This window comes from Toxotes jaculatrix, chromosome 19 (genome assembly GCF_017976425.1).
Source record: "Toxotes jaculatrix isolate fToxJac2 chromosome 19, fToxJac2.pri, whole genome shotgun sequence".
NCBI classification, from domain to species: Eukaryota; Metazoa; Chordata; class Actinopteri; family Toxotidae; genus Toxotes; species Toxotes jaculatrix.
This window is the reverse complement of record NC_054412.1, coordinates 15,312,617-15,326,221: the sequence shown is the minus strand read 5'-3', so window position 1 is coordinate 15,326,221 and position 13,605 is coordinate 15,312,617. Positions and strand designations below refer to the sequence as shown.

Genomic DNA, 13,605 nt, shown 5'->3' with positions numbered 1-13,605 from the left:
CAATTGAAATTGTTAGAATAGATATTAGATTTATCTCTTCTTATTATTACCTAGGATTTGAAATATGGATATTTAATATTATTTACAAATTAACTACTTTGCCATGTTGATGCAATTAAAGAGTCTTCTGAAAATAAAGGGACTTATGTGAAACTGACTGCATTGTATTTTTTTGTATTTTCGAAATGTATGTGGATGTATTTGTGGCCTCGTAGGCCAGGGCCTTTATCAATTGTTAGTTAACACCATTTATATCTTCACTTTCCTCACAGAAAAAAAAAGTCATTTTGCTTTATTTGGCATTAACAAGGACTAGGACAGGGGTACTGTATGCAACACGACATGTTTCTCCTCACCTTTTCTAATATTTTCTTTGGACCCTCTCACTGATTTTACAAAAAAACTGCAACACCCTAATTGTTGAGCAAATAACTTCTAAATGAACAGTTATTAATGTAACTCTCCCCAAAAAGTCAGGCTATATAGCCCCTTAAATACGTGATTTATTATTATTATTACATTTAAAGTCAGAATGTAAGTTGTACCAACTCTCTCGCTACAACAAAAGTGACCTAGTCCTAATAACTTAAAATCTTTAGCTGAGATTAATTACAAAGCAGGAAACACACTGGCAGCTCAAAGTGGCTATGACATTAAATATCAAATTTATTCCAACTTGAAGTCAATCAGTGGTGAAAAAAGGCTAGACAAACTCAAAAGAAACAGTACTGTCTCAGTTTGTTACCTTGGCATTTTGAATCTTGTCAACTTCTCTTTCAACAGCTGAAATTAAGAATATATATAAAAGGTAAATATACAGGTTTTAAGTTTGTATCTGCTCTGTGCACTTACAAGGCATCACACTTGAACGAACTCACACCCTTCATGGTCAAATGTCCTTGAAGGCACAGTCCTCAACTTAATCACTTGTTAACTAGCAGGATCAAAGGTCTTTTATGAGTTATCGCTGGAATTTGCCCAGGCGCTCAGTCAGTCAGAGGCAGGCGGACTGTGTGCCACCACTTTGACCACTCCAGCTCCTCTCCTCCACGTTTAAACATCAGGTCTGTCTGAAACAACAACAAAAACAAAACCAGCAATCATGGACAACATCTATGACACAATAGATGAAGGAAATGTGCACGAAGAGCGCCGTGATGGAGCTGACAGCCCCGACCGAGAGCCCAAATATGAGAACTCAGGTGAGGCGAGGGAGCAGCTGTACAGCCAGGTGCAGGTCCACGCCTCTGCGGAGGGGGACCGCAGCTCCCCGGACTATATGGAAATCAGGGACGGAGACAGACGCTCGTCCTCTTCATCCAGCGACGAAGATGAGGTTAAAGCTGAGGAAGCCGAGGAGCAAAAAGTGACGGTGGCGATGGAGCCGGAGCCGGAGCCCGTGGTGGAGGTGGTGCAGGTGAACGGCGAGGCGCACGACGGATCCAGGCGTTCATCGACCTCCTCAGCGTCGTCCGCCTCCCCTGGAGACCCGTGCGACGACCCGCCGATCCAGCCGAGGATCCAGGATGAGGATAACGCCGAGGATGGGATGCTGATGGCGTACACACACCCCAACACTGACACCAAGCCGGAGGAGTCCGTCGACTACAGCCTGAAAACTCTGGAGAACGTCACTCTGGATGAGAGCAGCGCCGCTCCGGCTGACCCCAGCCAGCCCGACATCTCTCTGTACGTCAAGGTAAGACGCAAAAACAGGTCAGCACAAGACAAGAGGAGACAGGAGAGTTTCTGCTTGGCTGACCCTGGGAAACTACAGTTTGCCTCAGCGTCAGCATGAGGCACCATGCAGGCCTCTGCAAGTGAAGTTTTTCACTTCTGATAGAGTTGAACTCAGAAACATAGAACTCACCCGATTTGCCAAAAGGCTCCTTGAAGCCATGCTGCGCATTCTTCTCTGTGATGGGAACTTCTTGATTTTCTAGCACAGCTCTCGTGTCTCTTTGGTGTTAGTGTGGGTTTGTTCTTGATGGAACACCAACACTGCAGGGTATAGGTTTTAATATGCTTGATTACAAGTAGTAAACAGGTAGTAAAACATTTTTTTTGGACACATTTCAGGCCAATGAGCAGCAAATAAGACAGTAAAACACTTAGGGGTCACATCATGTTCTCTCTTATGTGCATTTTAAATATTTTAAACTGTACGCGTGGAACCGCTGTAGAACAGTATTGCATTATGTGGCATATACATTGCATATTAAAGAACAGTGCATATGTTGAAAAACGCCATCCAAAAGTGTGGGTATGGGTGTGGCCATTTGTAAAGGACCTTAGCCAAAAGCATGCATACATCATCATATTAGCTTCTGAGGTCATGATAGGATAATACCCATAAACTATTCTGAAGCACTGCCATCACTGAGCAACAGGCCTCAGGCATTTTGCAGAAATCTGATTTACTATGTGAAAAACTAGACAATATAAATGTATAGCCGGAGTATACACATCTTACTGTTGAGGCTTAGCTAACTGTAGTGGTTATTGAAGTTGAATATATTGAACTTTTTGAAATCAGTGGCTGTGCAAATATACTATACCACAGCTCTGATGATAAACAGAAGAATACTCAGAAATATCTGTGCCACAGCTATTGATTTCAGTAATAAATATCACAGAGGCAGAGATCTCAGAGTCTCCAGACCCATTGTCAGGGACTTTAATCAGGAGGCAGCCTGATGTAATAATTAACTCGTTTACTGTAGGGCCATAGAAACCAGGGGTGAACTCCATGGCTGAGTAAATCTGACTCTGTGTGTGTTTTGCTGCTTTTCTGATAGAGCTGGTCTGTGAGGCGTACTATCAACACATGCAGGGGTCACTTTGCTGATTGGGCAGTGTAGATATTGAGAGTCAGTGGAGTGGACTCAAGGAGCTCTGTTTGAGCTAACCTTGTAATAGGGAGTAGCAGTAGTTTATGCTAAATTGAATTTGATTTCTCAAAATGGTCAAAAGTTCCTCCTATAACTGCGACGGGGACTGGGCTGACGAGGGACTGGCCTTTTAGCATTGTCAAATTCAAAACTGATTTGTTTTTGAGGACATTCATTTCATGAACATTGCATTATCATAAAGACATGTTGAATTACGAGTATGGGAAATTTCTCAGTAAAAATAATGAACAGGGGTTGTAAGAGTATTTTCTGTCGGTCCCTGCAGCTGATTTTCACACATTTTCTTGACATTAGAAACAACACTGGTAGGATCTTGACTTTCACCTCAGGCAACACCAGATCACTGGAAGACTCAGCATATTAACACATTTGACACACGCAGCAGATACGCTATCTAGGTGCTGTTATATCACAACTTCCACAAACGCAAACCACAGTTCACCCGAAAAGTGACAACATACTTGGCCCCTACTCCACATACCACGCCGTCCTCTGCTCTCTATCTGGCCTTCCTATCTGAGTCCAAGCCGTGGGTGGATTTCCCAACAGTTTAATCTTCAACAGTTGCCATAAACCAAACTGAGCTGTGCTATAAAAGCAGGGAGGAGAGTTTGGAGATCATCTTTCTGTTCTGAAAGTTTACTCCCCTGCTCTCTTTGATAAAGCAGGCCGCTACAGAACAGGCTATAATTTAAACAATAGACAATCTGCTTTAATCTAACAAATTCTGCTACTACTACTATTGTGCAAGATGCCCAAGTAGTTGCTGTCAAAGTTAGGATGGTCATATAATCATATTCATGGGGTTGGATGTCAGTGATGGTTTGAAACATGAGACTGTCGTGTGTGTGTGTGTTAAAAGATGAGAGGTCAAAGACTCCCCTCCACCTCGGCTCTGGAAAGATACAAACTGTCTGTTACTGTTTGATGTTCAGGTGAATGATTATCCCAACAAGTCAGTGATTGGAGCTTCCTTTTGTCTTAAGAGGACAAGCAAGCAATTCTAAACCATTAACGTTTTTATAACCGTCAAGGATTTAGAGATCTTTACTGGAACACTTGAGACATGAGAAGACTGTGTCACGGTGGGGGGCAAGGACTTGGACCCAAATGCAAAAACCCTCAAGAGAGGCAGAGTGGGAGAACTAAAAGTCTTTTAATTAACCAAAAATTCTCAGGAACGAAACAAAACGAAAATACAAAAGTTCTTACATGAAAACAGGAAGCCAAGGTAAGTCCATGAGGGGGAAAATGCAAGGCATAGGAACATGAACAAACACAGGGACTTTACATGGTGCAGACTGGAGCATGGACACAGACATGGAAACAGCCGAACCAACCAGAACACAGGGCAACAACAAGACTTAAATACGCAAGGCAATGGGCAACAGGTGAAGCCAATTAGGGTGGGGCAGATAATCACAAATGGAGGGAAACAAGACAAAGGCAGGAAGTAGAACATGACAAGATACACAAGGGCCATGATTTCAAAATAAAACAGGAACTTTGTGCAAAACTTAAACTTAACAAGAGTCCAAAAGAGAGTTCAAAACATAACCAAAAGGGTTCAGAGAGCAGCCCACTTAGAGACTAGTCATGACAGACTGACATCTGAATCTTGACAAGCAAGCAAATAAACTTATTTATCAAAATGTGGAACTATTGCACTTAATATCATTCAATTCTGATTTATTTAAAATGCAAGGAAATGCAGTTTCCTGTTTATTGATGCTAGCTGAAAGACAGTGGAATCTAAATGTGAAAAGGCTTTCAGCTTCGGCTCATTATCGTACATTGTGTTCATGGTGAGCGTGCTGTGAAGCCTGCTGAGGCTGTATCTTTGATTAATGCTCACACAAATAAACTCTGCTCACACCAAAACCTAAAATAACACAGTAGAAACTACTCAACATTTTCCCTCATAAACCCTGATAATGAACTCTTCCCTCCATAGTGGCCCAGAAACTGGTTTGCGCTGCACGTTGGTATGTCTGCCAGGAGAGGGGGCTGCTCTATAAATAGAAACAGCTGAAAAAAAATATCTCTTGCCCCCCCCTCCCCATCCCTCTTTCCCTCTCTGCTTTCATCTAACTTTCAAATTGACAGATGATGAGAGATTTTTCTTCTTGGATATATCTGATATATTTAGCCAAATACTGAGTGCTTCTCAATTTCTCCTCTGGGTACTCATGATATGATATGATACCTGCTTTTATTTTTGTTGTCCTACACTGGCCCTTTCTGTAAATGAATGCCAATTCCTGCCTTAAAACCAAAGCCAAGCATCAATAATTCAAAGAGGAATCTTCTCCATGTCTCCTACCGGTGATCAGATATAACCTGCACTATTCTGTTTTATGTGTGAACGCACTTTAAATATAAATGATGCAGCTCACACACTTATATACTGATGGAGAGACAACCACAGAAACAGAGAGTGACACAAGTATCATCCCACCTTTTGGACAATGATATGGGTTGTGATCAATTTTTTTTTTGATGTGTATTGAAAGATTTTTTCAACCTGATCTGGCAAAAAGAAACAAACGGGACAACATGTCAATGTTGGAAAATAATGAAAAATAAAAAGTGTGAGGTGACAGTAAGTAGTGGTAGTGATGTGTGGTAGATGGGAGTTTGGTTGCAGTGGTGCGAAGAGAGAGATGGGGCTCCACCCCCTGGTATAGCCTGACACCTGTTTTCCACTCTGTATCAGTGAGAGCCAGCTCTGCTCTCCATCTGTGTCTAAATCAGAGCACAGGGCTCTCTCTACCTGCCACCTGGACTGACTCTCAGCCTCACCTGGAGGACATATACAAGGGAAAAGCCTTCACAGGACCACTAAGTGCTGAGAATCTAAAAACCTTGGGGAAACAGAACCAATACAGTTTCTGTAGGTGTGAGGATTCACAAGAGAGGATCACTCAGAGAAGATATCTGGGTTATTTTTTCTTTTTACTGGAGGATGTAGAGCTCCAAGGATAAGCAAAGGACTGCAGATAAAAAAAGTAATAATAAAGTAAAGAGACAAGGTGACAGCCAGAATTCAGCATCATGTCCACAAACGGTCAAGACAGAGATCCTGATATCGAACTGTTTGTCAAGGTAAGACAAGGACAGAACTGCGATTACTGTATTTTCTTAAGTTTTTCTTGGAAGACAGGAGCAGTGTAGATTTTTTTTTCTGTAGCATCACTGTGAGTCGTGGAAAGCTCATGTAACTCAATAGTACAGGTAAAGTTACACGGGCACAGGCACAGTATGCACCAGGTTGACCCAGGATTGTTGTGACAGTGATACTGAAGCTGCTTGTTGATGGTGGGAAGCTCTGCACTACTGTGCTACCATTACGCTGGTAAACCTTTTTGCAGGACAGGTTGCATTATACCAAAACATGACTAAGATGTTTTTAGACTTGATTTTGCACTGAATGGTGGGATTAATTTTTTTTTTTTAATTCTCAGAAGCATCACGTTCAGTAGATATATCAGTGTTGTTTTGTTCTTTATAACTAGATGAACTCGAGGCCCCCTGAGAAAGGTTAGAGGCAGATGAATATACCTGAGGCAGGTGAAGTGGAAGCAGGTGGAAAAGCTGATGTGGTGGTTGGATGCACTGACCCAATTAGCTGGTGTGAAGGCTCCTTTCAGCCGATCCACCTCCTAGGAAACCAGTCAGCTAGGTAACTAAAAGTTCACAGGCACTGACAACAAGCTCGCCTTGCATCACCCTTCGCACCCTTGGCTGTAAGTAAGCTGTATTCCTAAGTACAGAGGAGGGCTTACACGAGCCATGTGTACAGAGCGGTTTCCATAGTGGCTGCAACCCTGAAATATTTTTTTTCCTCATGCAGCCATCTGAGATGTGACCTAGATGGACAGAGAGTTATCCTGCATAGCTGCACATCCTTCGATGCCCTCAGCCCTGCTCAACACTTTCACAGTACAATCTATTCAACATATAATGACACAATATACTTGGGTTATTGTCACACTCTGTTGACCGCACACTTGAATCTTAACTAGCAGCATGATCACAGGCTGTAAGACTTCACATCAGTACCCCACATCAGTACCCCAATGATGGATCTCAGGACTGAGACATAAACCCTCTTCAGTAGCAGGTCTTCACTTAGTATAGTCAGTTATGGAGCACTGCAGTGATTTTACACATCAAGATCAAGTGAACGATACAACACAAGCTGTGACAAACTGTCTTCTGTGGCTCTAGAGGCCATCAGGGTAATCTCAGATAGGACTGGGAGACTGTGAATGTAGAACAGAAAGCTGTACAAACATAGATGTGGAGATGTGTGGGACACCAATGAAAAAGAGAAGAGTAAAAGTGAGGATGTCACAACCTGTGCTGCACAAATTATGGCCATTCTTATCTTACTCCTCTGAGACCTCCGACTTTATGGAAGCATAATTCTAAATTTCTATTTTTGTGTTCATCAATTTTTCATCTATGCTCAGGCTGTCCGGTCAAACACTTGTATTGCCCCTAGTTTTCATCAGGGTTGCTGAAAAACCAGAGATTAAAATCATCAGTTTCTAATCTATTCTATAGATTATAAACTATATTCTATAATTCTAATACTCCTTTTTTTCCTGTAGTAGCATGTTGTGATAAAGCTCAGGTGTTTGTAAAACATAGTACTTATTGGGCAACTTATACAATTAAATTAAGATTAATGATAAAAGTATTTTAAATACCTTTTATAAAGTGCTTTAGAAAATAAAACTGCACACTGGAATTGAAACTACAGCATGTAATTTACTCAAATTATTACTCTATAAAATCATTTACACCACCTTGGTACTGAAACATTACAATAAATTAAAACGTGACAAACCAAGGAAAACAAACCCCAGTTGTAGTACAGTATATATACATGCAGATGCATGTGATGGATCATTTGAAGTGACATTGCCTCCAGTGGACCTCACTCATCATCACATCACTCGGTGGCTCCATACACTCTCGTTCTCCGTGCATGCAGGGCCCGGTTGTGTGTGACAGCTTTTGTCCTCCGTGTTCTAGATGTTGATTGGCTATTATCAGCGACTGTGTATTGTGTTACCTCCGTGCTGCTGAGTCTAGCCGTAACAATGCACAGACAGAAGCATCACATGCGCTCAGGCAGCATGACAGCGCTGAGAGCTTCAATGGCTGGCGTGCATACAGTTGGCTCAGCTGCTTTTAGACTGACAGCTCTGTTTTCTGGTCTTTGCTGGGAGCTGTGTGGAGCCGTTGGGAACGTGTACTGAATAACAAAATGTTTTCCACTTCGGTGTTGAATCTTTTCTTGTGAATCCATCTCAAAACCCTACTTTAATGATAGCAATAAGAGTTTTATTTCCAGATCAGTAATGCATTAAAAGGAGGGAGAATAACTCCGCTCGTCAAATCTCTGCTCAACCTGCTGACCTCGAGGTCAGTGCTCTTATTTTGCCGTGTGTTGTGGGCTCTCTCTGTGACTGCAGGTCTGGCAGGTCTGACCCTGCACTCTGTGCCCCAGTGGCCAGTGAACCAGGTGAGAGAATCACTATGCATAATTCAGCTGGGCCAGTGGATCAGATGTCACTGTTGGTGCTCTGCTGTGTAGCCATACATGTCGACACATGATATCAACACTTGTAGGCGAAAATACTACGGGGAGGAAGTGATTCTATTGGTAGCTGAGTAGCTGTGAGAAGAAAAGCATAACTCTTCATGTTCTAACATTTGACAGTTTTATGTAAAATTTAAAATGCTGGAGCAGTTGATGAACTTATTTCAAAACCATTTCGATAAATGCAAAGCTGTGTTTTCTGCTTGGCATTTAGTCAAATGCTTTACCCTCTGCATACCTGACTGTGCTGCTTCCATATATCCAAATCTTTATGGACACTATTTAGTATAAGCAGTGATTAAACTTCATACATTTCGGGAGTAAGAGGAATAGTTCAAATTACCTCAATCTCGACCAACTACAATAGTAGTTGCACATTGATAAATAATGATAATCTATTAATATATAATAGCATACAATTCACAGAAGCCATTTTTCTGCATAATGAGTGCTTGCTGCCAGATTAGAATATATGGGCAGATTCCCAGAGTGTAGTTTTGGTTTGACTCTGTCCTTATCTGAATTCTGTAACGGTGGTTTGAGGGTGACGTATTTATGTGTTTGTGCAGTGTTTATACTAATACAAGCTAACAGCCTTACAAGTCAAATAGCATGATAACAGTCTGCAGTCAAGATAACGGACAACTAATCCAAACATGTATTTAACTGTTAGAAGCAAGGTTGCAACCTTGCGACCAAGGCCTCGCAGTCACAGACTTACACACAAAAACAAGAAAATTCTGTGATTCTGTAGACCTGAATGAAATACTTACATACTTTGTACGTTTGTAAGATTTTTCATGTTTAGTTCAGTTGTATTTCCTCCCTCGGACTCATTTTCTGTCGCGTTGTGTTTGTGTGCAGGCAGGCAGCGACGGAGAAAGCATCGGAAACTGTCCCTTCTCTCAGCGTCTCTTCATGATCCTCTGGCTCAAAGGAGTCGTGTTCAACGTCACCACCGTCGACCTCAAGAGGTCAGGACACGGAAATGCAAATTCCCAACATGAAAACACACTTATGGCTGCCTCTTGACATAAATCTTTCACTGTGTTCTCTGCAGAAAACCAGCAGATCTGCACAACCTGGCCCCGGGGACACACCCTCCTTTCCTGACCTTCAACGGAGAGGTCAAGACCGATATCAACAAGATCGAGGAGTTTCTCGAGGAAACGCTCTGTCCTCCAAAGTAATTCCACTGGAAGGTTTTACGGCACATAGTTTACAGTATCAGATTATATTACTGACTACACACACACACACATGCTGCTTTTAGCTAGATTTATTTCACTTCAGCAACACTGTTGAAAGGACAGGAAACATTTTAGTCCAGTAAAAGAGTGCTGTATTTGATGAGCGCTGATGTTAACTGATATAGCTGTTTGTTGTTTATGGCTGTTGTAAATCTTTGGTGAATGAGTCTCTATGTGTCTCAGGTACCTTTGAGCATTCAATTCCTGAAAACTAAAACCTCAGCTATCTGCAAATCCAAATATATGTGCTTTCATTGACAGCAGCCGCAGCTTTTTGCATCATTTTAGCAAACGTGAGACAGGTTTACTGTGTTTTGTTATTGCCATTAAAAAAGAGAATCAGAGCCAGCGTGTGAGCAGTTGCAGAGAAAAACGTCAGATTAACTAAATCTTTCTTTTATTGCCTGTAAAGTTTTTTACATTATAAATGGACCTTAGTGTGAGAGAGCGTAAGAGGCGGCCGGCCAACTCGGTTTGAGTGTGTAACATGTTTTCAGTCTGAGCTGAGCTCCAGTCCAGGTGTTAATGCTATCCAGATGGTTTGGTCCGACCGTGTCTCTGACTACGTCTCCTGCCTCTGTCCCTCCGTCTGCTCAGGTATCCCAAACTGGCCGCCAAGCAGAGGGAGTCCAACACAGCTGGAAATGACATCTTCGCCAAGTTCTCAGCCTACATCAAGAACACCAAACTGGAGGCCAATGCTGGTGGGCTGCTCATGTTGTGCCATGTACACTCAAAGGAAAAATACATGACAGCCATTATATTATTCCTCCACTAGGTTGTAGCAGAGTCCAGTATTTGGGACTCATAGTGTTTGCTGTGCTGCCACCTAGTGAGATTCTCACTACACAAGGTTATGTCACTTTCAGCTTTTTGTCTCCATGCTTATGAGTGTTTCTGTGTGTGACTTGTGTGTTTAGCTCTAGAGAAGGGTTTAACCAAGGCCCTGAAGAAGCTGGACGACTACCTGAACAGCCCCTTGCCAGATGAGATCGATGCAAACAGCATGGAAGAGGAGAAGGGCTCCAACAGATGCTTCCTGGATGGGAATGAGCTTACTCTCGCAGACTGCAACCTGCTGCCTAAACTGCACATAGTCAAGGTAAAGAAGGAGTGTATCTGAGGAGAATACACATTTTTGTTAAGTGCTCCCATCTTAATCAACCAAAACACAGGAAATAAATATCCACAAAATAAAGCCTTCAGTAGAAACAACATAAAACTGATAATAAAACCATCGAAAAACTGTTAAAAAGAAGCATCATAGCATTGATTTTAAATGTCTGACATTAGTTTGTCTTAAATTCTCATTGAAGTTACAGCTTTGCTTCCTCTCCCGCTGCAGGTCGTTGCTAAGAAATACCGTAACTACGACATCCCCTCAGACATGACGGGTGTCTGGCGGTATCTGAAGAACGCCTACGCACATGATGAATTCACCAACACCTGCGCTGCTGACTCTGAGATCGAAACCGCCTACAAAGACGTGGCGAGGAGACTGGCCAAGTAACTCGCCAACCAAGCTCAAACAAAACTAACCAGCAGCACAACACACACAAGAGAAAAACATCACTTTTAAACATACATGTGACTGTCCTGTAGAGTCTTCTTCAGTGACATTTTTTTTTAAGAACCTAAGATTTTTGTTTAACAAACAACAAAGGGCAGATGTTGCAGATGTTGGAGGGTGGCTTATTCTGCTTTGCAGCTACAGCTGTGATGGATGTCAGAAATTCAGCACATAGTGTATGTGGCGTTGCAATGACCGAAATAGACACTACAAAACAGAAGTGGAGCAGAATATAAATCAAGCACAATAAGCTCAATCCACAAGTTTCAAACCAGATTCAAATTTTGCTGCTGTGAAGCTTCTGACGTGACCTTTTTTTTTTTTTTCACTCAGACGTGATTGTGTCTGTCTATATTAATTTCTCATAACACAAAGCTCTCTTTCATACAGACTCCACCGGTCCACACGGCCAAACATTTTACTAGCTGCTGATGTCAGGGTTGTTCACTTTATTTATTCCTAAGCCTACAGAAGTCTAGTCTGACTCCAGTGTTTATGATCAAGTTCTGGCTCCCGGGGAGATTCATCTACGATTGATGTCCTTAATTGTGTTCTGAATATGACTGTTGCAATCTGCAGATTCATTCTGATTGTCATTCATTACTGTAGATGTTGCTGTAGTTGTTTTGTTTTCTCAAGCTTGTGTTTACCGTAAAAAATTCACTCCTGCTCCTCAAAGGTTGATTTTAAGAAAGACTGATTTTAAAAATGAGACGATATGCTCGATGACCTTAGTTCTAAAGAACAGATTTAGCTAAGAGGGCATCCATAGCTTAGGACAAAGCTTGTTTCTGAATTGCTTGCATGCATGAATCTGTTTTAAATTGTACCATTTAAAAATTGAGCCTCCTTTTAAGATATGAAAAATCCTCAGCTATGTGCCTTTGTTTGGAAGTATCAAAAGTCCACGCCAACGTCACTGATGGACTCATTCTGAAAAATGTATTGCAGCCAGAGCTGAGACATTTGTTTTGCCTCTAGCTATTAGTGTTCAGTCTGGGTATTGATTTTGTCTTAAGTTACAGATGATATTATGAATGGGGAGAGTATTTATTTAGCAGCCCCAATCAGGCCTGATTAGCTAGAGCCATTAGTGCTGCGATGAAAAGCGTCTTCCAGGCCAGGTCCACAATGGTCAGGAGCCCTGCCCTCCAGCTCTTCATCAAAGAGACATTTCCTCCGCTCTGAGGAGTCTATCAACTTCCACAGCCTAAAAGTTCAAGTTCAAAAGTTTCATTGTCCATGCAGAGGAGGATGGAAATTTGTCTCGGGGCTTATCGTCTTTGGCTTGGTGTCAGGCTGCAACTATAGCGAGACTTCCTTGAAGAACCATAAGGCTCTTGTGTGGTTTGGACAAACACATGATATGAAATTGGAGCATGATGACTGAGAGGCTTGCTCATTGCAAAGCTCCACAAATAAAATAATATTTTCACAGATCTGCTTCTGCCTTTTCTTTTCTTTTCCAGCTAGGTGATCAATCAACACTGATACTTATAGGTTGTCAAGGAGGGAGGGGTGAGCGGTCTGTCTCGGTGATAGCAAAGGTGCTGGTCCTGGATCCCGGTTCTGAAGTCCAGAAAAGGGTTAAGTGTGTCTGACTGAGCTGATCAAATCCAGTGGTGCAGGTCTGTTTCTTCATCCGTAACAGAGAGAGAGATGGAGAGAAAGAAGGAGAGAGAGAGGGAGAGAGTGATGACCGTTGACAGGCTTAAATAGAGGCTTCCATGCCAGGGATCAAACGCCATCCCTCTTCTCCACTCTCTCATTAAGACGGAAAACCCGAGCACCGCCATCCGATCTGTCTCCATTTTTCCTCAAAGGAGTCTAACTTGAAAGATCTGCGCCTGTCGGATTTACAATGGTGGGCGAGTGGTGTTTACTGAGACGCAGCCTTGCCAGAAACAACAGTCAAAGAAAATAAATGGAGCCTGCCTAGTGTTTCCACAGGAGTAAGGAAATATGGAGCGAGACTTGTGCCTTGCTGTTTGGTAATTAGTACCTAAACATCCCTGTCCTTGGATCCCATCGCTCACATCCAACATTTCTGCAAGCTGGATAATATACAGTGGAGCATTAACGTCAAACACGTCTGGTCATGGGGCCTGGCACGCCACATTAATCTGTTATTACACTCCCAGTGGATCTACCAGTCGCTGGCCTTGGCTCGGCCACCATAGCACAGGGAGTCTGTATAGGTTGACAGGGACTCACACACAGCATACTTTTATAGCAAGGTTTAGTAAACCTTTTCAGCTC

General features: G+C 42.3%; 1 protein-coding gene across 1 annotated transcript; it reads left to right on the top strand.

The window, feature by feature from the left end:
• Positions 1 to 5,911: 5,911 nt before the first annotated feature.
• Positions 5,912 to 12,774, top strand: clic5b (chloride intracellular channel 5b). The gene is made up of 6 exons (XM_041064392.1): positions 5,912 to 6,017; positions 9,391 to 9,500; positions 9,587 to 9,712; positions 10,374 to 10,480; positions 10,697 to 10,878; positions 11,122 to 12,774. The coding sequence occupies exons 1-6, from the start codon at positions 5,967 to 5,969 to the stop codon at positions 11,284 to 11,286; spliced, it is 741 nt and encodes a 246-aa protein (XP_040920326.1). The 5' UTR covers positions 5,912 to 5,966; the 3' UTR covers positions 11,287 to 12,774.
• The last annotated feature ends 831 nt before the right edge of the window (positions 12,775 to 13,605 follow it).